The 27589-nt window shown below is 35.7% G+C and overlaps 2 protein-coding genes across 3 annotated transcripts in view; one reads left to right on the forward strand and one right to left on the reverse strand.

Annotated features, from left to right (window-relative positions):
* Nucleotides 1–623: 623 nt before the first annotated feature.
* Nucleotides 624–8260, reverse strand: LOC139145899 (uncharacterized). Its single transcript, XM_070717345.1, has 3 exons — nt 7980–8260; nt 5535–6516; nt 624–2822 (listed from the first exon to the last, which is right to left on the reverse strand). The coding sequence occupies exons 1-3, from the start codon at nt 8178–8180 to the stop codon at nt 2701–2703; spliced, it is 1305 nt and encodes a 434-aa protein (XP_070573446.1). The 5' UTR covers nt 8181–8260; the 3' UTR covers nt 624–2700.
* A 408-nt stretch (nt 8261–8668) lies between these two features.
* The window catches only part of LOC139145907 (RING-type E3 ubiquitin-protein ligase PPIL2-like), a 33504-nt gene continuing 14583 nt past the window's right edge, over nt 8669–27589 (forward strand). Inside the window, exons 1-14 of one of the 2 annotated variants that reach the window (XM_070717356.1) lie at nt 8669–8803; nt 10061–10110; nt 10669–10723; nt 11121–11235; nt 11773–11824; nt 12398–12489; nt 13964–14129; nt 15064–15164; nt 16969–17013; nt 17266–17341; nt 17864–17970; nt 22168–22257; nt 23093–23126; nt 23596–23713. In XM_070717356.1, coding sequence (XP_070573457.1) covers nt 8772–8803; nt 10061–10110; nt 10669–10723; nt 11121–11235; nt 11773–11824; nt 12398–12489; nt 13964–14129; nt 15064–15164; nt 16969–17013; nt 17266–17341; nt 17864–17970; nt 22168–22257; nt 23093–23126; nt 23596–23713 — 1133 coding nt within the window. In that variant the 5' untranslated portion in view covers nt 8669–8771. Of the gene's footprint in view, nt 8804–8935; nt 9112–10060; nt 10111–10668; nt 10724–11120; nt 11236–11772; nt 11825–12397; nt 12490–13963; nt 14130–15063; nt 15165–16968; nt 17014–17265; nt 17342–17863; nt 17971–22167; nt 22258–23092; nt 23127–23595; nt 23714–27589 lie in introns of those variants that run through there. The other variant, XM_070717357.1, reaches the window with a different exon arrangement.

Here is a 27589-nt window from a genome sequence, read left to right on the forward strand (position 1 = left end):
AAATGGCAACATGAAAGCAGTACGTCATTTTGCAGTAAAACTTGGTCGAAAAATCAACGAGAGTACGGTGCGATCGTTCAAAGTTTCCTATCTCAAAGAAAAGAGATCATCGAGATCAGAGCCCGTAACCTGTCTGCCTCATTGTAAGCGTGGGAGGCCCCTTCTACTTGGTGACCTCGATGAGCGTGTCAAGGCCTACGTCACTGGCGTGCGTGATTCCGGCGGTATCGTCAACCGAGCCATACTGCTTGCTGGTGCGAAGGGCATTGTGATGAAACGCAACCGAGCACTACTGAGCGAAAATGGGGGCCACATTGAACTTTCTCGCACACGGGCTGAATCGTTTCTCAAGAGAGTGGGGTATGTGAGGAGGAAAGGTACGCGTGCGGCAAGAAAACTACCCGAGAATTTCACTGAAATTAAGGACGATTTTCTACATCGTATTGCTGACGTAGTAGAAAGGGAGGCGATACCCCCGGAGTTGGTTATTAATTTTAATCAATCCGGCAGTGTGGTACATTGGAGCAGTGAGCATGTTATGTCTGCGACGTCAAAAGTTCGCGATTTTTGCAATCGCGAATATCGCAAAAATAAATCGTTCGCAAAAATAAAACGGTATACAGTAGTAAATAGGAGTAATGGAGTCCAATATTATTTCAAAGTTAACTTGTAAACTGTTACCCTTAACTTATACACAAGCCACACCTTCAGTTTGCAATGGCTGATGTATGGAAATTTGTTTTACCATACCAATGCTTGGCCAGTACATGATTTGGCAGCTTGTAGTAGTAAACATTAGTGGAGTTCCCGATTGTTTTACCAACAATACCCTAGAGGTTTTTGTATGCAGTTACAAGACAAGTTATGGTCGTGTTCCTAAGCAATTAACCTGTATTGTCTAACCTCAGCAAGGATAGTATCTGTCTGCATAAATGTGCCAACATTGCTGATACGTGCAGTACTGTGGAATGAAAGACTCAAAGCCCTTTCCACATCAAATTTACGTCTGTGTTACAACATGAAATACTGCTGCAGTGTCTAGAAAAGTGAATGATGACACAAAATGACAATAAATAATACATAGGTAATTAATTATCATGTTTGAACACAGAACAAGCTGCTTGAATACTCTTTCAACTGACCAAGATCACACTTATTGTAGACAATAAAATGTTATTTTGTACCCTATCAAAGTAAAATGAATGGCTCCCTAAAAACAGTTAAAACATTTTCTATGGGTAGGTCAAGATGAAAAATTTGATGCAAATCAAATCTTTCACTTTGCAGGGCTTACACAAACTAGCAGTACAGTATATCAACAATTATTTCAACAAACAAAAGTGAGCAAAGGTAAATGCAAGTACATGGTACAAACAACCTGGTATTTGCCACATATACCTGCTACCTGTTTACATTGGTCTGAAAGAGAACAATTTTCTTCTTAAAAGCATCGTTTTCCATCCACTGGTCCATGAAATCAAGTTTGTTGTTGGTGCTAATAAGAGATGTTGGTGCCGTGTAGATCGTATTGAAACTGAAGTTTATAGAGCATGAGTTTACTTCTCAGGAAGAAAATTACGCACAAAATTACAATACGTGAAATAGAACAATATATCTAATCTCTGAGATCTTCAATTCACTACTTTTCCAGACTTGTCAAGTAATTCTCAACTGACCTACAATTCTACATAAACTTATGATCTTGTAAACATTCTCTAGATCTGAATCTTTTCACATGAACATTTCATTTACTTACTTGTGCAAGCTAACAACTGAAAACTAAAGGTTTCACAAAGAAGACAAGGTTTATGAAAGTACCAACGAATAATAATTGACCATACATATACACAATATAGTCATTCCAATTCAAAGAATGCTTGAAATAAGTCTCTAATGGTAGTAAAATGTTCAGAGTGATAGGTTCAGCAAACTATCAGTACTTCAAGACATTCTCACCAGACTAAACTTTTTTAAAGATTTTCAATCTTGTGAAAAGTTGCATAATTATTACTTTCTGTATAAAAATAAATTAATATGAAAAGATTTAATTTCAAAAATACAATTAAATTTTAAGATTTTGTACTGGCAATTATGCAGCATTGCTTTATTGTGGTTCAGGAGGAATATTTAGCACACTGATTCTTAGAATATTTTCACCTAATGTTAGTTAGCCTTGATATTTAAGAAGAAATGTGAATGACATACTGGTAAATTGACTTTATTTTTCTTGGACAGAGGTATAAAATTATCCTGGACATCAATGGATCAAAGATGTCATACCAGTGTGTCACCATCTGTGTAAAATTGACATGAATGCAGCAATATAGGTGAAGATGGCTGTATTGTTATCAAACCATAATCCACATCAAATGCTGTCAGGTTTAAACGCCATCTTTTCAAAATACTGCCTTTCATATTTTGTAGCCTTTTGAGATTGGTTGCTTGACAAAGATATGAACAACTTTCTGTTCTGCTTCCCAAATTTATTCTATCGGCACCCAAAATATTCCTGTACCACCAAAAGTCTAATTATATCTTTTCCTCAAGGCAAATCCCACAAACATTCATGATTGATATTTATACAAAACAACTGTATCCTTCCCCTTGTCTATCCTTCCCCTAGTCATTTACAGTGACAATCATGCATTGTTGATCACTGACAATTATTATTGGCTCTCTCATCCTATCTTGACACAATATTCACATAAATTCATCATCGGTAGTGTCTTCTTCTCCAATTCTTGACAGATTCTTAGCTTCACTTCTTGAACCATTTTGATGGTAGCCATTGCCAGCAGACTTGGAAGATTTCTTCAGGAGAGCTGTTGATGAATAAAGTTTATGTAAAAGCATTGAGACCGAGAAAAAGACATTGGAGAAAACATTTATTTTCAATCTATTATAACTATATTGGCTTGATAGAGAATATCATATTGGTATGGTAGGGAATATATTGGTTTGGTAGGGAATATATTGGTTACATGCATCTCTGTCACTAACATGGTTTGCAGTTTGCATGTTTACATCCAAATAACAGACTTCATAATTGACCTAGGGGGCAGGGTAGCAGAAATGTACATCACAGGCACACTGTATCTATGGTAACAACCAGTTACTTCAATCTATCTGCCTTGCTCAAAAATTATGTACATTAAATGCTGTTGCATAACTTATATGCAACAATGATACCACAAGCATATCAAAAAATAGTGACAATGTCACTGGTCGCTCGCATATAGTTATCAAAACAAGCTAGAATCAACTAAAAGATTTTTTTATCACAAATAGAAACAATTCCCCCAATAAAATAAAATTATGCAAATTTCACCAGAATTTGATCAAATCTTACTGACGTCACCCGTAAAAACCTCTACACTAAGTTTCAACTCAATCGGACGTGTGGTTTCAGAGAAAAAAAATTTTTGATCAAAAATGAAAAAAATAGCCCAAAAATGCAAATATGCAAATTTCACCATGATTTGCCTTGGGAAAGGTCACTCCTATGCACTTCCATACCAAGTTTCAAATCAATCAGACTGTGGTTTCAGAGAAGAAGATTTTTTGACCAAAAATGGGAGAAAATTACAAAAAAATTCATGAAAAATAGCAAGTCCAAGATACTGATCCAAGACGTGCACAATCATTTCAGGTCAGCCCAAAGTACTTACATGCTAATTTTTCATCTAATCTGCTCAGTGGCTATTGAGATTTTCAATAAAATGTAAACTTGTAAACATATATACATATGGCTATGGGAGCTAACAAGCGACCCAATGGTCTGCTCTGCTGTGTTATGTAGAGAGCAACTTTTTGTGACATATGTATTGATGAAGAAGGTTGAGATCTTTGATAGCTCATTTCAGGATGGCCTGACCTAAAATGGCAAAATTAGCTGCAAAAATACAAAATTGATGATTTCATCATAATTATGTATAAAAATGTATACCAAATATCAAAGCTATCACATGAGTAACTTTTGAGAAACAAATATTTTGACCCAAAACGGCAAAAACTGACCCAAAAATACAAAAATTGAAGATTTCATCATATTTCACTGTATCACACTAAGAGAACCCCCAGGAACCTGTATACCAATTATCAAAGGCATCAGACAAGTAGTTTTTGAGAAACACATTTTTTGACCAAAAATTGGCAAAAATCATATATTCTGTATATCATATTTAGTTTATCTGTAGGAACCTGTATACAAAATATCAAAGCTGTCAGACGAGCGGTTTTGATGAAATAAATTTTTGACCAAAAATGACAAAAAAATTCCTTAAAAATACAGATTTGCATATTTCATCACAATTTGAACAAATCCAAGTTGGGTTATCCCTAGGGACCTGTATACCAAATATCAAAGCTGTCAGACGAGCGGTTTTGATGAAATAAATTTTTGACCAAAAATGACAAAAAAAATTCCTTAAAAATACAAATTTGCTTATTTCATCACAATTTGAACAAATCCAAGTTGGGTTATCCCCAGGGCCCTGTATATCAAATATCAAAGCTGTCAGACAAGCGGTTTTGATGAAATAAATTTTTGACCAAAAATGACAAAAAAATTCCTTAAAAATACAGATTTGCATGTTTCATCACAATTTGAACAAATCCAACTTGGGTTATCCCTAGGGACCTGTATACTAAATATCAAAGCTGTCTGACCAGCGGTTATGAAGAAGAAGATTTTTTACCAAAAACGCCTTTTTTTGGCACTAATTTGCATATTTTCAACAATATCAAAAAAATCAAAAAAAGCACAATCATTTCAGGTCAGCCCAAAGTACTTACATGCTAATTTTTCATGTAATCTGCTCAGTGGTTATTGAGATTTTCAATTTTGACTGTTTTTACATTTTTTCACTTCATTTGCATATTTTTGGCAATGACAACTTCATTTGAACAAAATCTCATCTACAGCTCATCATCCATGTACACACCAAATATCAAGATGAAATGTGCAGCGGTTTGGAGTTTTTGATGTTGACGGACAGACATACAGACATACAGACATACAGACATACATACATACAGACATTTCCCTAGCCTATAAGAATAGCTTCCATTGCCATATATACATATGGCTATGGGAGCTAAAATCAATCAATGTGAAGGACACTGTGATTTCAGCCTTATACTAATCTTCATCTGTCTGAAAGACACTACTATACAGCTGTGATGAAAGTCTTTGGAAAGCATGAACAACTTTGTTGCTCTCAAACACCAAAACACCAAATGATGAACACTTGGATATGTTTCTTTCTATCACATTGATATGATCACATACTTCCTGTAAGTGTAACATGTCATACCTGCAACATTACACAGACATACTATATCTGCAACATTGTGACATTCATAACGCCTGCATTATGATGCTCCACCTGAAACACTTTACATGTAATTGTAATGACATACAATATGCACCATTATGATGCTATACGTGTATCTGCAATATTGTGATATACCTGAACACTATGGCTATCATGAATGCAAAATTATAATGCTTAGGGTGAGATGCTATGACATACCTGCAACGCTAAGAGAGTCTCTCCTGTCATGTTTGTGCCATCTTTTTAGTTTACCGTGTCTTTTCTTCCAGAGTCCTGTATACAATACAGCTCCAGTCAACAGCAACAACAGAAAAGTAAGGCTTCCAAGAGCCCACAAAGCATCCTTATTTGTTCCAATTGGCATGTGTACTTGTATACATTCATTGCCTTCACATGGTTTGACAGTTGTTTTCCCACTGTCACTAGATTTTTCATTTCTTTTTGTAGCAGGTGTATTCTTTGACACTGTGATACCTTCACTTGGAATTTTCACAGTTGGTTGAATTGTCCTGTGAGCTTTGGTTGTTTTATCAATACTTGGCTCTGATACATGATTAGGCTGTTCTGGTTTTAATCCATTGTTCCCCTCATCTGGCACTGCAATCGTACTTGTTGGTTTTACTGCAGGCTTTTCTATAACAGTTGTTTTCAAATTGGATTGCTCATCTTGATTTGTATTTTCCCGATTCAATGTTTCTGACTCAACTTTCTGAGTTGTCACCTTTACAGCTGGATGCACTATTTCAGTTGGTTTGACTGTCTTTTTGGGAATCACTTGACCAGGGTCATTGTCGACTTGATTATGGCCTTGGTCAAGGTCATCCGGAATAGGTCCTTCTCCTTGGTTATTTTCCTGCACATATTTTTCTGTTGGAGCTTTCTCCACTACTGTGATAGGCTTGATTGTTGGGTTATCCTTATCTGGTAGTTGTATAGGGTTGGCCGATGCATGACCTTGACCTGGTACGACCTTTGCAGCAGTGGGCTGAATTCCATGTACCATTGGCTGCTTTGCTATTTCAGCTTTTGCTGGTGACTCTGAGATTCCAGTGCCAGTAGTTTCTCTGTATGTTCTCTGTTTCTCAGAATCAAACGTATGGTCCATGTCATTCTGTGACCGTCTAAACCTTTCCAATTTCAGTGCCTTTGGATGGCTCATCTTATGCTCCAGTTGTGCCATCTTAAAAGAAATGAAATTATGCGGTAGAAATCACATCAAATTACATCACTTAAATACTCAAAAATAACACCAGGTAAATGCATTTTTGGCTTAAAAAATTTAGGATTCTCACAAACTAATTTACGAAGCAACAAGTCAAATATCTCAAATATGTGCAAGAAATAGTTAATCTTTGTGATAAAAACTGGCCTAAAGATGAAAAAGTTATTGTTCAACAAAACAAATAAGTAATTTGCACCCATTCAGAATTGGTTGAAGACATTTACAGATATGGCATATGGCAAACTTTCAGAAGACAATACGTATGATGCCTGGAGGACTAAATGTTAACGTAGAAGAGCTAAGTGATGGGGAAATGTGAGGCTATTTTACCATGTTAACAGTCCAGACATCCACTTTCTCTTTCAATCACAAAGGAACTGAATATTTGAGCATTCCGTTTTAAATTTATAATTTGGAGAATGGGACTCTACTCCTTTGTGCAATGCATATAACCTTTTTTTCCCTATGATCAGGAAATGTCTGTTACACAGGTAAGTCAGCATGGAAACATTTCTTCAGGCAACTTACATTAGTTTTTTCTATAAATACGATGCAGTCTGCTCGGAAAATAACTCTAGAAGAAAATTTACGGTACCAGCTAATCTTCCTAAAAAGGTACTTCACACAGATAAACATGATTTGAATTAACAATGATTTTTCTTGACCTTGCACGTTTTGTTAGACCCTGAGAAATATTATGAGAATAGGTATTCTGAAATGCAAATGATCTCAAAAAAAGAAAATAAGTTGTCGTGTATTTTGCATGAGTAATGAAATACACAATCATATACATGTACAGGAATAATGATTCTTATGAAATTTGATGACATAGTCCATAATATTAGTTGACAAGCCATTTCCGTGATGTTTCAGATGCACAGGAAAACAGAAAACTGTATATATTTCATTATTCATAGGATAGGTATAAAATAAGATTTACATATAAATGACAGACACAATGCACTGTTGGAGCAACATGTTTGAAGAAACGTAGATACACTGAGTATTACAATCATCGTCATTTTCATCGTCATGCAATAGATTACGTAGATTCTTTATTGTGAGATTTGTGTTGCCATGGATGGAGTTAAAAGAGATATCGTATTTTGACCTCCATGGTGCATGTCGTGTTGATACACTCTGTACAAATTAGATATAAGCGATGATTTGTGCTTTATCGGACAAAGTTCAGTTACACAACAAATGAACAATAGTAAAACAATTCAACAATCTTTAATCGTTAACACACTCACAAATGATTTAAAGAGCGAACGGCTTGTATACAAGCTACTGGAATATTTCCAACAGAGAGTTCATATTAAACCGGTCTCTGTTTCTCTGTTTCAACAGAACGGCAATACGAAAGAAAGGTGACAAATAAGATGTAAACAAGTACTTGTCCCCACCAAACTTTGACCCACCTTCAAAGCTTGACCCGCTCCTGCTGTTTCGATACCGCTGATTTTTTTCCTCGATTTGAAGAGTGTCCACAGTCGTCCATTTTTGTCGTCAAGGGAAGCCTTTAGCTTATCTAATGAATCGAGTGGTTTACTATAAATACCAGAGTCTAACAAAACTACAATAACGACAGTTGACAAGATAATATTATACCGGAGTGACATTCTGCTACTGTTACACGTAAGGGGGACACGTACATACTATCTACACACCACTTGTCGCATTGAGCTAGCTGAACTTCCCAAAAGGTATATTGTACTGACAATATCAAATATACTTAGTTAGTTTATTCGAAAAAGTAATTTCTTGGCGTCCTACAAAAATCAAAATAAAAAAATGAAGTAATACTTTTAGTATCAAAGAAAGCTTAATTTTTGACAAGTACACAGTTTTGGAATTGGAAAACGGATTTTAAGTTGTAACATCATGTGCATGAATTCGTAGAACAAATTTCGTTTGGAACGTTCCACTAAATTTCTAGGCATGTCAGTAGGAAATTCAGGAATATTTCGTCATTGCGCGAGCAACTCGAATTTACCTGTCTCTTTTCCACATAAAAGCAACTTATGTCGTATAAACCAGTGTCTTTTGACGGTAATAGCTTTTAAATTGGTGCCGTGTATCCCTGCATGTAAGGTTGTGTAACCTTTTGGACTTCCTGTAATGTATTCAGTAAACCGGAAAACGTCCTACTGTACGTCTGTTTACAAAATTTAACTTGAACAGTTGCACTATATCAGGAACGACCGATCAACATGGGGAAACGTCAACACCAAAAGGATAAAATGTAAGTAATGAGTATATGATGAACGTGAAATTTGTCTCTTATCTAACTGGAACTCAGTCATAACTTCACTACACAAGTTTACATTCACTCTCATCGTACCACTACGCTACAGAGTGTGTGTTGTATGCGGTTTCTAGACGTTTCGGCACCAAGTCGTTTCGGCCCAAGACGTTTCGGCCTCCCGATTTCAGGCCCCAAGTCGTTTCGGCACGGCACCGCGACCCAAGACGTTTCGGCACTGCTCAGGGCTATCTGAGGGAACTAGTGCTGGAGCGTAATGGAATGTTGCAAATCAAAGCACTAAAAAAGTAAGTGTCAAATAACATTCATGTACATCATGCTTCACTTCGTGAGAACATAGTAAGAGACCGTAAGAAAAAAACTTCATATCGTTTTTAAATCTGTGACACAAGTTTATCGATAGCAATAGCCGCCGACACGGCAAATGTTTGAAAGCGGTGCCAAAACAGCACGGCAAATGTCACACAAATGCACAGAAAAGTACTGGTCAGAACGCAAAGGTCACGCTTACGAATATGACTGGTCAGTCAATTACTAAATAGTTTGAAAACAAATGGAAACAGGGATGCTGAAACGTCTTGGGTTGCGGTGCCGAAATGACTTTGGGCCGGAAATTGCGAGGCCGAAACGACTTGGGCCGAAACGACTTGGTGCCGAAACGACCATTACCTTGTCTGCTACACTGAGTAGTAGCCCTGCGTACCGTGCTGTGTGTTTCGGGCGTTACACCCGAAACACAGCACGGTACGCAGGGCTACACTGAGTAGCAGTACAGTGTACTACTGTGCTAAATCGTGGCATACATGCTCCCTCCATCACCTATGCTGTAACGAGATATGGTATTTTGAAATCAAATTTATTCATTAAAAATATGCCTCACCATCAATAAAGTTCATAAGTATAGGGGAAGGGGCAAGCCCCGATCATGGAGGTTGCAGCGAAGAGGATTGCTGCAGTTCCATAGCCATACTCCATAGGACCATCGCCCTCCCGGAGGTGGGCCCTTTTCCCCCTCCATCCTCATGCGTCAGGGAAAGGTATTGGCCACGGATCTGCAGCAGTGGAGAAGGTGTCTTGTCTGCTTCCCTACCACTTAACAAATTACCCTTTGATGAGCTTTTGTCCATCGATTCCTGGTTATGCCACTGGACTTTGCAGAATTGCTAATGCTAACACCTTTAGGCCTTTATAACATTTTTGCTATTCACTTTGTCATAAACGTCTTTATTTTACCAGGTACATCACGTACACTGAATGGACTACACAATATGGAGGAAAGCAAGCAGGTAAATGAAAGATTGAAATAGTTGTCATTTTTCTCTAATAATTTACAAAAGGGACGTGACAAATCTTACAATTTATGGGAGAAGAAATAATTTACAGAATAGAAGATTTCAGTCTGTCATTTGAAAATCATTATCAAGTTCCTTTTGGTACAACCGCAACAGTGAAGAGATAAATAAGTCACCTCCGTTTCCTGTGTCCATCTTTACTGTAAAAAAACAATAGGTTAAACTCACAATGATGCAATTAAATAAGCTGTGTATCAAGAATCAATACTACCACTGTCATGTCTCATCATAGCAAATATATTATACCCAGTGTCAATGCTTCATTATTAGCATGGTCGCATAATGTTTGACACAATATATGAAATCTCTAGTTCTCAAAATTATCACAAAAAAAGTAATTGTATGTAATCACCGGTAATTTCAATTTGACCAAAAAATTACAACTCAAGTAAAGATATTTTTAGCCAATACCAAGGGTTCTCTCAATGGTGAGAGCATTACAAAAATAGCTTTGCCAAGTAGGACTCAATTTTCCTCCTTTTTTTCCTGCAGGATCTGATATTGGTGAGAAAGCAGCATTCAGAAGATTACCATTTGATCATTGCAGGTATGTACTGTATGCCTAACTGCAGTACTTGTACAATTTACATAAACTGTGATTGGAACTGATATCAGCAAGATACTTTTTGCTTGGGAATCATCAAATTCAGTTCTTAAATGATGTAATATCAATCTGATGTCCTTTAGCTAATTTTCAATAGTTGATGCGATGGTACATATAGATATAGCACTAGTGATTGCTTTTTACTGCAAGCCCCTGTGATAAGCAGGGAATGTAAAATAGAAAATTGCAGACACTGTTTGTGTATGAATGATGGGATCTGTAATGTGGTCCCATTCTAAATAAGATGTATAGGAGGCAAAATATGGTGTAACCCTTTACATGTTAAAACATATGTTATTTCTCTGTCACCGACTAAGTAGAATGATCTTTGTATTTGCAGTCTTTCACTTCAACCATTTGAACACCCCTACTGTACACCAGATGGCACTGTCTATGATCTGACAAACATCATACCATACCTGAAGAAATATGGAAGTAATCCTATCACTGGAGAGGTGAGATTTCCAAACATATTCAGGCATATACTACTTTGATACCCAGACCCTTCACAACTAAATTTCATGACAACCTTCCGTTTTCTATGAGAAATGTGACTCTTGAAATCATCCACGGATTTATTTCAAAGGATCACATAGTCATTGTGACACTGGGATTCTTTTTACAATAGGTAACATTAAACAGTGAAGGAAAATTGGTTCCTACATCAACCATTTCATTCTGATAATTTTCATATTGTTGATGTTTCACTACATATTTTACATTTTATACTGTGACAGGGTTTTTCAGTTTTCAAAATTATGACTATTTTCAGTGAAATCATATCAAAGATAACACTTTCCATACATTCATTTGACATCATTGTCCTGTAACAGAAAAAATCAAATTACAAACCTTCCATGTTTCAGCATTTTTCAAAGAATGAAATTATAAGTGCATTTATCTTTACATTGTTTTTCCATACATTTTTTCTTCTTACCAAGTGATAGTAGCTACTAGTTGTAGTTTATCCTGTACAAACTATTTTCTTTCAGCCGATGGAAGCCAAGGGATTGATAAAGCTTCATTTCCATAAAAATGCAGACGGTGAGAAACTCAGAATTGTTTTCTTGTGGTTTCAGTATATTTACCAAACGCCAAATACAGATTATCAATACGGTATTTTCTGTCATGATATATTTTCTGTAATGATAATCAGTTTTAGATTGGTAGGAGAAAATCAATGTTTGGTTAGAGAGGCAGGGACAATTGGCAGTTTTTAGCATTCTTCTTATCAAAATGATCAAAATCAATCATGATATTAAAAACATTGACATCTTGCAGCTTGAGTGTCAGATTAAGTCTTGCTGCACTGAATGCAGAAGTTTACAGTTCGGCAGAGCAGTCATAAACTCATTGGCATATACCAGTATATACTAATAGGTACCAGAAATTATGTCAATATTTTTCATCACCTGTTCTTTATAAAAGCAAGGCTGAATATATATTTTGTCAACCATTCTTTCAACACTTTTCAAAATTCTGACAAATGTTAGTGGTTTTTCAAGTGCAGGTAGTATTAAAAGACTTGACAAATATAATGGCAACAGTAATTTTGTCACATTTTCATGTAAAGATGGTTTATTTATACGTGTGTACATTTATACTTCATGTCCATAGGAAAGTTCCACTGTCCGGTTACCTACAAAGTCTTCACAAAGAATTCACATATTGTTGCCATCAAACCAACTGGCAATGTGTATACAAATGAGGTAAGCTCTGTTTTCATATACATGTACAGAAAGTGTACTTTTTCCACTTTCTCAGAGGATTCTGATGGAAATTACAAATTGAACTCAAACTATCTTCTGTAAAAAAAGTATAAGAATAACAATGTAAATGATAATGATGATGATGATTATGATGACACTTAGTTCTGGCAGCAGGGCAGTTGTATTAATCCTTCAAACTTGACACATTGCACAGCTCAATGCTAACCAGCTTTTCAGAAGCCAACCATTTGATTGACAGTCTTAGAAGAACCTGACTTTTCAAATGTCTCTTAACTTTTCAATCAACAATTTTCTTTCGGCATACATAATCAGGTCCTCCAAATTACTGCCTAGAAACTGCCCAAGATATACCTGAATTCCATTTTACTCTTTTGAACAAAGATATCAATTTAAAATCAGTTCACATAGGAAAATTCATTTCAGCTTATGACTTGCATCTCGCAGCTGACCTGGATTCTGCCAGCATCAACTGCAATGTAGTGTGCTTCCACTATCTTGATTGTTAGGTTATACCATCTCAAGCAAAGGGATGGCTAGTGACATGGCAGGGATTTAGTGCATTGTAGTCAATGTTTCTTGTATCATGGCCAGCCAGGAGATGCAAACCTTGAGCTAAAATGAATTTTTCTGTGTGGACAGATAAGAATTGGCTTTAAACTTTGATATCTTTGTTTCGAAGAGTAAGTAAGACTTTAGCTAAGCCCAGAACATTCTATTTGCAGTAATTAGTCGTACTCCTTCAATCTATTACTCAAAATGTCACTGTATAGGGTATGAATTGTGTTACTTTACTCTTTCTTGTTTCTTGTCATCTCAGTGACTTTAAATGACAGCCTAGTATTTCAAAAAGTTTTGACAAAAACAGTAACTTCAGCAGATTGATATTCTGGAATGCAACCAACCACTTGTTGCAGTTTTTGTACTCGCATTGGAAAGGTTTAAACTACTAAAGTAAAAGATACTCAGAACCAAAGTATCTGCTATGTCACAGCCATTTTGGATGTAAATTGCATTGGGACTGTATTAAAGTGGCCAGTCTCAAAATTTGGCTGCTATGTAAAGCTTGCAGATACGGTGATAGATGCAAGGATACACAAATCATTATCTGCGCATAAGTTATCAAAGGGACTGTATATTTCTTCAAGAAGTGAAAGTAGAGCAGACTCAGCCCATAAAGTTTGAAGTCTGGCTACAGATAAAAATAAAAGAAAAAACTTGCATGTACATCATTACATGAAATGTGTATTGTACATGCCACCATGATGCCTGTTAAAACATTCATTGACTATATTTCATACGTTGCCAACATAATTCAGTTGCTTTCCTAATATTTTTATCACATTAACACTGTCATCTTACCTGTAACAATTTCAACTTTGTGCAAATGACAATATCCCCACATACCATGGTGGGTATTTCTATTATGACTGTGTTTTGCTTTCACCATTGGCAGGCAGTGGAAACCCTGAACATTAAACCAAAACACATGATGGATCTGTTGACTGATGAACCATTCAGCAGAAAAGATATCATCACATTACAAGATCCACACAACTTGGACAAATTTAATATTGCTGAATTTCATCATGTAAAAAACAGTCTGAAAGCAGATGATGAAGGTAAGATCTCTCTTATGTGTACAAGTCATCTGGTAAGACCGCATGAAAATAACAGTCAGTATTGCTGTACACAGTGGAGTTTACAAGAATAGATCGGTTTTCAGTTTTCATGTGATCCACTATCAAGGATGTATTGCTGTATCAGAAAACTTTTGGAACTTATAAATTTTGTCAGTCTGAACACAGTCCCTCCACACACTGGTTGGGAATCATCTATTGTTTTAACGTGTGAAGTACTGGACTAGGAATTGTATGGGCATTTCATACCCATTTTCTGTCGTGTTTTTCTTTCGAACATTTGTTACCCAGAACCACTGATATTGTACTCAAATATGTGAAGCCTGCGTCAACTATTTCAAAAAAATGAACAATCCATTAGGTTATCGGTCATTTGGTTTTGTTGTTTTGATTTCCGTAAAACAAAATGGCGGTTACTGTAGCTCGCCTGCATTCCAATGTAGTAAACGGCGTTTTCTCACCTTACCAGTCGCCTGATAATAAACTTTTAAAACAGGTATCTTATGAAATGTGGTGTTTATTTTGGTGTGGGGTTTGATTGTATTTAAATCGAAATGAAGCCCTACAATTACAAACACAGACATCTTATCAAACCATACAGCGCATCGTAACAATAGGGACCAAGGCATTTCCCAACCGGTGTGTGGAGGGACTGTGGTCTGAACAAGGTCACTGATTCTGAACAAGGTCACCTTGCCTGTGTAAATTTGAAATGATCAAGTTTTCTACAGTAAAGTCCTAAATTATTGGGTGTATTTTATGAACATTTATAATCTCTAATAATCTAACACTATTCATCATTTGTTGTTTAATGCATGATCTAGTCCTTTTCAAGTTTCCATTTCATTGCTTTCCACAGGTCCTAGGTAAATCACTGTATTTCAATTTAATGATGTTATTGTTGTTTTGTTTTTAGAAGAGAAAAAAGCAAGAGAGGACCCATCATATCATTTGAAGACAACTTCAGCAGAAACCAGAGATATCTTAGAAGAGCTTTATAGAGATTACAAACCCAAGGTAAAGCAAGTCAATTTAGTAGTACATTAATATGGCAAATATAACCCTTTGCCCATATACATGTGTACATCTGTGCTGGCTGAAAAACAAAATTTGAACTAAAGTGAAATTATGCGTTGCTGTCCAAGGTCTAACTAAAAACTGAAAATCTTTGTCTCAAGCACCAATGAAAGATGATCAAAGATACACATCCGGGATTCATTGTGTCTTTGTTTGCTGTGTTTGCTGAGAGCCAACACAAATCACAGTTCTCTAGGATGACCCTAGCTCTTTCACAGAAAAGACACAGAAAGGACATGCTGAAATTACTGGTATAAGCACATAAAACACCATATAGACATTGTATTTTATTCAATATGATGTTTGAAAAAACACTGGTATTGCGCAGTCTGACCACTGAAATTTTATTTTACTGCAACTCTGCTAGTGCAGTAATTCCTTGAAAGTCTCTTATACGCTATAATACCTGTAATAATCCAAGTCACTTTTACCACCACCAGCAACTCATACTATAGAAATAACGGGCGACGCGCTGACCATTAACGTTTATTTGTGGGCAAGGGCAAGAGGAAAGCCAAAAATTAACGGGCGAGGCTTGCCGAGCCCGTTAATTTGGCTTTCCTCGAGCCCGCGCCCACAAATAAACGTTAATGGTCAGAGCGGAGTCTGTTATTTCCATTATATTATCAGAGAACCAAAGAAAACCGTCAAAATTTCCGAAATTACAGGAGCGAACGACAACTTGGCCCCAGAAACTGAGCAATACGCGACGCACTGTCACGCGCGCTGTAAAAAATTGGCAAATCCGGAGATGCTTTCAGAAAAAAGTATCTCAACTTGACCTACAAGTGCTCCATTTTATTTTGTGATTGATTATGATTTACGTTTGAGGTGTAAAGTTACGATACTTTGAGTTGTTAATCTTATTATTCATATTCACGGGCATGCAAACAAACCATTACTGTGTATTTGTGGTCAGTCACGTGGTTCAGCTCGACCAATCAAAATGCGACGGGCAGGGCATGGTAATATAATGCACAGTGTTTGTGTAAATGATACGCAAGGAATACCTTTATAACTCAATTAAAAATTGTTGGGGACATAAGTTTCACTGTAAACAATGGATACAGTAATGTTCATCATCAGCGTGTATCTACCTGTCACGAAGTTACTGTTTTATTGAAAAGCTCAATACCCATTCAATGTTTAAGGTTTTAAATTGCAGCAAATTGCAGTTGAGAAGTTTTTCTCTACAATTTTACAACTAAAAAATGTAAAAGTGTGTGAGAGAAAGGTGTCAAATCCAAACTTGTATTAATATGCAGTCTAAAGCTGGTCACATGTCACATCAGTGTTCCCGCTAAGGCTTACTTGCGCGCTAATTGCGCAGTGTCTTCGACTGCTCTCGCAGTGAAATTTCATGTTTTGCGCAACTTTAGTCTGTCATTTCAATCGGTATTAGTTTTGGAAACGATAACTCAGGGCGAAATGTGCGATATCAGCGTAGATTTTACTTTCGCGTTTCAAGTTTAGCGCCCGTTGGCGGCGCAGTTGCCACCAACGTTCATTGTACGTTGTGACATACCCCAATAAATAAGCATATACATGAATGGACCCAGCTGTGAGGCAATCAGGCGTATCTCAAGTTGGGCACCTTCTCAAAACCTTAGAGGGAACACTGTGTCACATGTCATGAAAGTACCACTTCACATGTTGTTCTCTTCAATGCAGTGTTGTAGAATACCACAACCGTGAAGTACTGTGCTCAAATTAACTTTTCATGTATTTGTTGCCATGGTTACAGGAAGAAAAGGCAGGAGATGCAAAGAAAGCTGACAAAACAAATGCCGTAAGTATGGTCCACTTTTGAAATTTCAGTATTTTGGCATAATCTGTCACACCTCTTGTAGGAAGAGACGTTTTTCTCAAGTTTCTTATTAAGATTTAAATGTGAGATCAATTAGAAAATCTCAGATGTATACAGGACATGTTTTGCTGCGTGGTTGGTCAGACAGACCAATAATATACCCATTGTCTGTTTAGCCTCAGAGTGGAATTCTATCATGGAATTTTCACACCCCCTTTCATTTACGTTGTCTAGGCTCACTACAGTACGGGTGCAGTAGCTGCCAGTTTTACATCAACTGCTGCAGTGCCAGTCACAGAACATGAAGCTGGTAAGTAGAGCGCCCTCACAGGAAATACCCTAACTGGTGTCATTTCTTGCAAACAATGATATGTAAATATCAGTTAGAGAGATGAACAGTGAGACAATCAGTACCAGTTTTCCTGAATTTTGACTATGACTCTGCTATACTTGAATAGCAAAGAAATCATATCACCATATAGCACAGATGTAGGATGTCACATCGCTATGGAATAACATGTCTAATTTGACAAGATTTTCCATTCCTGTCATTATGTCACAGTTGTAACTCTGCTAGTTAGTTGTTGTGCAGAGTTGTTCCATGATATAATTTCTTTTCATAGTAAACTTTTGTTCAACCATGCCAACTCAATCAATCAGTTTTTCCAATGTTGTTCTCAGCTAAACCATGACACATTTCCATGTAATTTACAATCACAAGATATTAGTGCTTTTCACCATGTAATAGTTGACATTAATGAAAAAAACCCAAGTATTTCTGGACTATCATTGAAAGAATTGATAGTTGCTAATTTTGCTGTTTTGTTCACAGCTGTCATTGATGAAGATATTGTCAGATATGCACTTGTCAAATCTAAAGGTTATGTCAGGATTATCACCAATAAAGGAAATTTGAATGTTGAACTGCACTGTGACATGGTAAGTGATATGAGGAGTTCTCACCATTGTATATTGTATTTTATTAGCTCCCATATCTGCATATGTATATATGCAAATGGGAGGTATTTGTATAAGGTGGAAAAATGTCGTCTGTATGTATGTATGTATGTATGTCCATCCACATCAAAAACTCCTAAACCGTAGCACCTACTGTCTTAGTTTTTGGTGTACAGGTGCACCTAGGGGTGGAGATGTGAATTTGTTCAAATTAACATGTCAGTGCCAAATATATGCAAATGAGGGGGAAAAAAAGGAAAAATCCTGCAAATTGCTAAAACTCAGTAAGCATTGGTCAGATTTGGTTGAAACTTGGTATGCAGATTTCTTTAGGTATTCTAAATTATGTGTGCAAAAATTTGGATGAAATTTGCATGTTTGTATTTTTAGGGGATTTTTTTCCGTTTTTAGTCAAAAAATCTTGTTCTCTGAAATCACTTGTCTGATTGCTATGAAACTTAATATTCATGTTCCTCAGGATGACCTCAGTCACGCTTTTACAAATTGTATTGATATTGTCATATTTGTAATTTTGGGGCAATTTTCCCAATTTTTGATAAAAAATTTTTTATCCAAAAACTACTGATTTGATAGCTTTGATATTTGGTATACAGGTATCTAAGATTAATCTCAATATAATGTATTGAAGATATGTTGAAACTGGCAATTTTTTTTTATTTTTGGGGCAATTTTTGCCTTTTTGGTCAAAACATGTTTCTCCCAAAACTTCTGATCTGGTAGCTTTGATACCTAGTGTACAGGTTCCTAGGGTTTATGTTAAAATTAGATATATTCAAAATTAGGATGAAATCTGCAATTTTGTATTTTGGGGGGCAACTTTTCTCATTTTTGGTCAAAAAATTTGTTTCTCAAAATTTACCAGTCTGATTGCTTTGATATTTAGTAAACCGGTTCTCAGGGTTTTTGTTAATAAGATATATTGAAATTAAGTTGAAATCCGGAATTTTGAATTTTTGGGGCAACTTTGCGAAACTGTCAGTTTTACTGGGATATCTTTCATTTTGTATTTTTAAGATTTTTTTTGGTAATTTTATACCTACTGGAACTAAGGGTATATAATGTGGTGATTTAGTAAGCATTTGATATGGTAAACTGTATTTGGTGTTGAAATGCGGTAAAAAAATCCTGGCAGATTTTGAAAAAATTCCAAACAAATGCCAATAAAAAATTCAGCCAGAGAAGGTTTGACAAAAAGAAAAGGTGGGAGAGTGGGGAAAAAAGAATGTACAATGGATCGGATAAAAAAGATAATGTACCTCATCCATCTACCAGACACCACCCCTTATCAGATGGTCCGTCCCGATGTATTTTTGTGCCTAATTAACCATGCAGTGTATTTTAGTTTAAGATGTCAAGTTAGGTAAGGATTTGAAAGGAATAGTCAAGTTCACCACAGTTTAACTTTATCTCTTGTGTCATCATCCTTGTGTAATTGGTTAAGTTTGTAAGTTGTTCCAGATGTGGATGCACCAGCTGTTCTGGAAGAAAACAATGTATACTTTTCCCTGTAGGGTTTCTGAGTTGATGATTGTATGTTGAAATTTCTCCATGTATCTGGTGTATGGGCAAAGTGTAAACATTGGTTGCATGTTATTTATTTCAGTCTATGTCAAATATTGTAAATGAAAAATCAAGAACAGTTTACTGTGTGCTTGTAATATTTGTCAATACTTATACTGCCTTGCAGATTGATTGTCTTAAAGATTATCACAGAAGTAGAAAAGGAAAAGAAACTAATCGAATGCTGTAACATATTGACTCTCAGTGCCTGTATAGGCCTATACTTAACTATTTTATCATTACATTCAGCTGTTGTTATATCTTTATCACTCTCCATGGGCCAAGGCACACTTGGGGTCAATGTCATCACTCTGTGCCAGTCTGCGTATGTCAGTCTGTCTGTATATGTATGACCATGTTTCATACAATTGTTGACTTGTTTTGATAACTATATGGGAGCGAACAGTGATGTTGTCACTATTTTTTAAAATTGAGACTTGCAGTGATGACAACCATACATATGAACATTTTAATATCTTGTAATATTGCTAGTTATTGTAGTACCTGGTATCTGCTTGTGGTGTGCAATTGATATTGATGCTGATATACTCTTTCGAAAAATACTTGATCAAACATTTGAAATACAGTTCATTGATATAATAAAAACCATGAATGATATTATATCAGTGTTTACACTAATGCTTCATTTTGATTGGATGAGAGCTCAGGCAGGCAGTGGTAATATACAAATGCTATAACAGACGGCTTATTAGTGTAGATGGCCAGTGCTGTACCTGAATCCAGGAGCATTTAGATAATAACAAAAATCGGTGTTAGAAGTATTAATGATAAAAAACATGGAGATCAAAGATTTTAAAAACTTTAAAAACTTTTTTGCCTTTAGGATTTAGTTATTCAGAACATTTGGCTTACACTTCACCTACCTGTGTTGTCACATTTTGTCATCTACCTCATTTCCACCATCATAGCTACATATATTCCCACATGCCATGTATCCCTCTATGTAACAACTCTTGGTCTCAAGTGCTCATTTCTGTTTGACAAAGATAGATGAATTAAAATCTGTTTTTTCCTATGTAGATGCTAAAACTATGCAGAAACCCACTTTTAAATGTCAGGAACACAAAACTTAATATAAGACAGTAGTAAGAGGTGTTAATTTGATACAATTGCCCATTGGCTTATTCTATATGTTGCATATTTTACCCAAATCTTACTTACACCCATATGTATCGCAAAGCTGAGAGCTGTGTGGTATGTTTTCCAGTCTGAAAGTTTGTCTTTTTTGAATGAAGAACATTTCTGAATTTGCATGAATACATATATATAGAAGAACATATAGTTAAAGTTTGTTTGCTTTGAAGCTGAGTCACTTAGATAATTACTACTGGTAACATTTGACTATCATTTAATCAACACAGGTACCCAAGACATGTGAAAACTTCATCTTACTAAATCACTTAGATAATTACTACTGGTAACATTTGACTATCATTTAATCAACACAGGTACCCAAGACATGTGAAAACTTCATTTTACTGAATCACTTAGATAATTACTACTGGTAACATTTGACTATCATTTAATCACACAGGTACCCAAGACATGTGAAAACTTCATTTTACTAAATCACTTAGATAATTACTACTGGTAACATTTGACTATCATTTAATCAACACAGGTACCCAAGACATGTGAAAACTTCATTTTACTAAATCACTTAGATAATTACTACTGGTAACATTTGACTATCATTTAATCAACACAGGTACCCAAGACATGTGAAAACTTCATTTTACTGAATCACTTAGATAATTACTACTGGTAACATTTGACTATCATTTAATCAACACAGGTACCCAAGACATGTGAAAACTTCATCTTACTAAATCACTTAGATAATTACTACTGGTAACATTTGACTATCATTGAATCAACACAGGTACCCAAGACATGTGAAAACTTCATCTTACTAAATCACTTAGATAATTACTACTGGTAACATTTGACTATCATTCAATCAACACAGGTACCCAAGACATGTGAAAACTTCATCTTACTAAATCACTTAGATAATTACTACTGGTAACATTTGACTATCATTTAATCAACACAGGTACCCAAGACATGTGAAACTTCATCTTACTAAATCACTTAGATAATTACTACTGGTAACATTTGACTATCATTTAATCAACACAGGTACCCAAGACATGTGAAAACTTCATTTTACTGAATCACTTAGATAATTACTACTGGTAACATTTGACTATCATCTAATCAACACAGGTACCCAAGACATGTGAAAACTTCATCTTACTAAATCACTTAGATAATTACTACTGGTAACATTTGACTATCATTGAATCAACACAGGTACCCAAGACATGTGAAAACTTCATCTTACTAAATCACTTAGATAATTACTACTGGTAACATTTGACTATCATTTAATCAACACAGGTACCCAAGACATGTGAAAACTTCATTTTACTAAATCACTTAGATAATTACTACTGGTAACATTGGACTGTCATTTAATCAACACAGGTACCCAAGACATGTGAAAACTTCATTTTACTAAATCACTTAGATAATTACTACTGGTAACATTTGACTATCATTTAATCAACACAGGTACCCAAGACATGTGAAAACTTCATTTTACTAAGTTCCAAAGGATATTACAATAATACACAGTTCCACAGATCAATAAGAAACTTCATGGTAAGACAGAAAGAAATTACAGATATTATGATCTTGTCATGTCGATACTCACATAACAGCTTGGAAACATATTGGAGGACTTTCATCTTTGTCCATGTCTTGATGAATGTTATTGAGATTGCTCTACATTCTTGCCCAAACTATACCTTGAACATCAAAGATTAGAACAAAATATGGACACATATTCACCTTTTTAGACAATTCAATTCATTCAAATACTTTATTGTCCACAAATACATGTAGAAATTTGCCTTCAGACTCATCAAATACAGATTAAGATAATACAAAAGACTAGAGCATTCTATAAATACACACACAAAATAGTGACTTTACTATCAAATTAGATAATGCGGTACCTAACGTCTAATGTATACAGAAAAGCACTCTTGGATATTGTTGTATTCCTACATTACTGGTATTACCTATTAGTATGATTATATCCATTGACATAGGTATATATGACCCCATATTGCCACTTTCATATTTTCAAAACCACCCATGGTGTACAACAATGCTTACAAAACACTGACTAATTTCACAGTAATAGTGACAGCTTAGTACATCATAAGATCACCTGACATGTTTCCCAAAACACATTTGAACCGTAGTGTATAAACTACCATAAATATCATGGTAGATATGGAACTTCTGGTCATAGGTATATATTAACAGCGAATACATCAGTTATTGAACTGACAGTGTCATGAAAGATTTGAAAAGTCATTAAGGTTTGTGAACTGATATCAGATGGATGAATATTAATGTAAATGAGACTAAAACACTGATATAAATTATTACAGTGTCAAAGATGCTGATTTCTGTTTTCTTTTATCAGATTCAAGGAGGAGACCCCACAGGTACAGGCAAAGGTATGTACTCTAGTTAATATCACATGCCAGGGCTTTTCTAATAGATAAACTTTACCTGGTGACAATCTGCCGCTAACACTAACCTTCATATTCTCACTGTTAAGGAATTCTAAAATGTAAAATCCTGGAGAGTCAATATTAGGTGTGCTTGGTACATGCATTCAATTTGGGATAAAATGCATTGTTGTCAAGTCTCTGTTCAAACATTTTAATTTTCTGATAAGTTCCACAAAAAACTGAGAAGAAATCTACAGTGTGTCTCCTACAAAAAAGAGGTAAAGAGATAAATATTGGAAATCTTTGTTTTCTGTCAAGGGTTTATTTTGTTTGTATGACATTTACTACTTCTGTATTCAGACAAGTATAATTTTATCTCAGCACTTCTGGTATTGTTTTTCATTTTTCAAGAATCTCACTTCACGTTATTTGACATACAACAAATATGCTATCTTTTTCTACTGTATTGTAGGTGGAGAGTCAGCGTGGGGTGGTCAATTCAAAGATGAATTCAAACCTAATTTGACCCATTCTGGCCGAGGTGTTCTTAGTATGGCAAACTCAGGAACCAACACTAACAAGTCACAGTTGTAAGTTGTCCTTAACTATTACTATTATCTTGAAGGGCAAGGATGTGTAACTTTTGAGGATGTCAAATTTTTTTAACTGTCAACTACAGTTTCTTATTCTTATCCCTAAAGCATACTGAGATACACAGTATTCAGCTCATCAACTCAGCCTGTACATGTGTAGACTGCATTGTTATTGTTGACATTAAGTCTGATCCTGACTAGAATTCAAATGTAAACAATAACAGTGCATTTTACACATTTAGACATGTTGACAAGCTAAATAGTTGGTGTTTTTTAACATGCTATGGGGAATAGAACAAGAAATTACAAACTTGGAAGATTTCAAACAAAAACTTAAAACCCATCTGTTGACCAGTGCATACAGTGTGGTCCAACCATAAAATTTCACAGAGCACAACATTCCTTTGGATTTTGGTGCTATATGAAATTTTACTGATTGATTGATTGATATACAATGTACAAAACAAAAATAGATAGAAAATCACTGAAATTTAAAGCTACAAGCCCTGTACATATAACATTAAGGATGATTCTCTCGTTGCATTGCTATTTTGCTTTAAGGTAATATGCACCTCGAAAGTGAAAGACGTAAACTTTTGCTCAAAGTTTCCTCAGTGAAACTTTCAACCATTCTCTTACGAAAGCAAGAATAAAAGTCGGGGGGTCACCGTGCAAACTTTGGCACTAGAGAGACAAATAACTTGCGTTTTCTCGATATTTGAAATTCAAAATGGCCGCCATCCCTGTGTTAACTCTATGGTAAAAAAAATAAAATTTTCGATTTTCGAAAAACTAAGACCATGAAAGCTTTTCTTTCGCCAAGAGCTTCAAAATGAGCCCCCACAAGTGGTAGGTCAGAAGAAAATTGATAAAATTTGAAGACCCGAATTTCTGTCCCTGAGGTGCGTTCTACCTTAGTCTGTCTCACTGTGTTTTGATCACTGAGTGTCACAAGCTGCTATAGGCACAGTTTGCATTGTGCTAAAGACTTCACAAATCTCCAACCAGTTCATTTCCGACAGTACTCATTTAAAAAAATCTCAGGTAGTTCTGCAGACAGCCACGCACCTCATGGAAATTTTACACTTGATAGGTCAAGCTTCTATTGTAGGAGTGAAGGACAAACATACATGCACTCTCCAAATAAATTTCAAATTCTTTTCATTTTTGTATGCTACTCATCTGTCTTTCTCGATGACATTCTTATGAAAGTTAGCTCAAACATCATGCATCTAACCTGACAATATACCATAGCTGCAACCGCTGTATAGATTTTGACTTATGATAGTAATGCTAATGTATTAGGATTCAGCCCAAATAAAGAGTTGTCAAATTTTTATTACACAAACATGCATTGGCAAAGATTGCTCTGTGAACATCTTGTGGTGTAGCTGACAGATAATGCATGTTTTTCATGTGATTGTGGATTTCTCTCTGCAATGAAAAGAAATAAACCATACAGTGGCAGCATCTATGGAAAGGAGAGCATATCAGCTCATCAACAAGGAAAGACTTTTATCTGTGAAATATTTGTCTCACTTCATAGGTTACTATATGGCCTCCAAACGCTGTATCGTACATAATGTACAATCCTCCAAAATTCAGCCAATAGCAGCTGCATTGGTAATATTGTACATGAATCAACATCAAATGATAACAGATATCGATGCACATACCGTTCATCACCACAGAGAAAGCAGTTGATCAGCTTTCATACAAATCAATAACAATTAGGCCAAGATGTAGCATAGTAAATTACTAAATAACTATGACAGCACTTTCCTCAAAGCTGTATGCACATGGTTAATCAAGGTTCATGATAATTAGCAGTTCAACCACTGTCTGTCTGGAATTGTGATTTCAGACAGGGAAGTATTAACACCTTTGGTTTTCCATAGAACTGATCTGTACACCTCAAATGTGATTGTGATTTTGTCTCATAAATAATATCTTAGTGACAAACTCTTCATTCACAAGTCATAGCTATACTTACCTTGACAATTTTATTTTATTAAAGCACATGTTGATAAGAGTTTAAATAGGAACTTGCCCTATAAAAGCTTGATTATCATAAATCTATGCAAATGTGAAAAAGCCATGCTACTGATCGGACATGCCGTGTTTGGTCCAAGAATCCCATAATTTTGCCATGTTTTAGGCGTTCATTGTCATTGAATCTTGCATATGATGTCTTTGAATGTATAGTGACTAAACTTGAGTTGAAAATAAACTGAAAAAATGTTCCGTTTTTTGTCGGAGAATGCATATGTTTCAAAATCTTTCCCTGTACGACCATTTGACACCTCTTTGTATATGTCACGTAAGTGTTGATCATGATTTCTCATACGGTCAAAGTGATGCTATGAGAATTCACCCCCCCCCCTCCAAGTGTATGCAAATGGCTGTGTCATCAGTAATCTTCATACTGTGCGCCCATGGTCCTGTAACTTCCCGTTTAATCTAACACAGTGATCATATCTACCAAGTCTAAACCGTGCCTGCTGACAGAATATACCATCTCTTGCATATTCAATAAGGATTGTATCGTTGTCACAGTAAAATGAAGGATGTAAAATGAGTAAATATGAAAGTATAAAAGAACAAGATAGAGGCAGTGCTCATTATACAGAATACCTCTGACTGAGCAGTGTAAGGATAATGCTTCGGAAAGTCTAACTTTTTGGATTTCAGGGCAAAAGATGTAAACAAGAACAGAAGTATATTAATGATCGATAAGTGTTCTTAGTTTATGAATCTGACAGGCTGTAGAGTTATTTCAGACGAAAGATGAGCATTTTACTATGTTCAGACCAGGGAAAAATTGAAACGCTTCTGCAACACTATTTGTGATTTGTAAACACAGGGGATTAATAGATTGAGTCCGCTTGCGTCCACATGCACAAAATTAAGCCATTGTTTTGATGTTTAAGACGTCTTAATGCGCCCTCTCGAGTTCAAAAGGTGTGTATGGCCAAGCATTGTTTGTAACAAGATGGCTGAAATGGACGACGTCGTACTGGCTGTAAAGAATGTGAAAGAGGCTCCCCACCTAACTATCCAAATGTTTTTGTGTCGAGTTTGTGTTTTATTCGTTTCTAAAATGTGTTCCTACATTCTTATCCGATTGTTTGTGTTAATAAAAATGTTTGTTTCGCCTCGCCATAAGCTTTCCCCACACAAACAAAACATTACCGTACACACTAATCCAAACTTCCCTACAAATATCCGAGGCGAAACAAACAGTTTTATTAACACAAACAGTCGGATAAGAATGTAGGAACACATTTTTGAAACGAATCAAACACAAACTTAATGACTCAATCGAGTATATATTGTTCCCAATTAATAAATAATAGGCAATCTCAATTCTCGGTTTAGGCCTACGGTATTTTTTGTCGACCGATAAAAGTCTTTTCATCTTCAATATTCCATTCTAATTTCACCTACGGTATATAATATCCTAACCTCCTGTGACTTTCCTTCTAAACGTTGATTTGCCTTGTGCACCAAAAGAGATGCTGTATTTTATGCCAAACGATGAAAAAATATGTGAAGAAATAACCATGTATCAGTCAGTATGGCATGCGAAACCCAGACGGCCATACCGATCGGGGACAGAGCAGAGTAGATCGAAACGCAAAAGGGGTGTTATTATAGGAAAGGCGGTGACTTATTTTAAAGCTGAATAAAATGCTGTCTCTGGTTGTATAAGTCTGTTGATCGAAATATATATTTTGTTCCCAGTTGATTAATCATGGGGGATGGCAGTCTCGATCTCCCCTCTATGGTTCGATATTTACTGACTCGTTCCCTCTCATTTTTGTCAATCGATGAAAGCATTTTCGTCTTCCATATTCAATATTACTTTGACCG

The sequence above is a fragment of the Ptychodera flava genome, chromosome 12 (genome assembly GCF_041260155.1).
Source record: "Ptychodera flava strain L36383 chromosome 12, AS_Pfla_20210202, whole genome shotgun sequence".
Lineage (NCBI taxonomy): Eukaryota > Metazoa > Hemichordata > Enteropneusta > Ptychoderidae > Ptychodera > Ptychodera flava.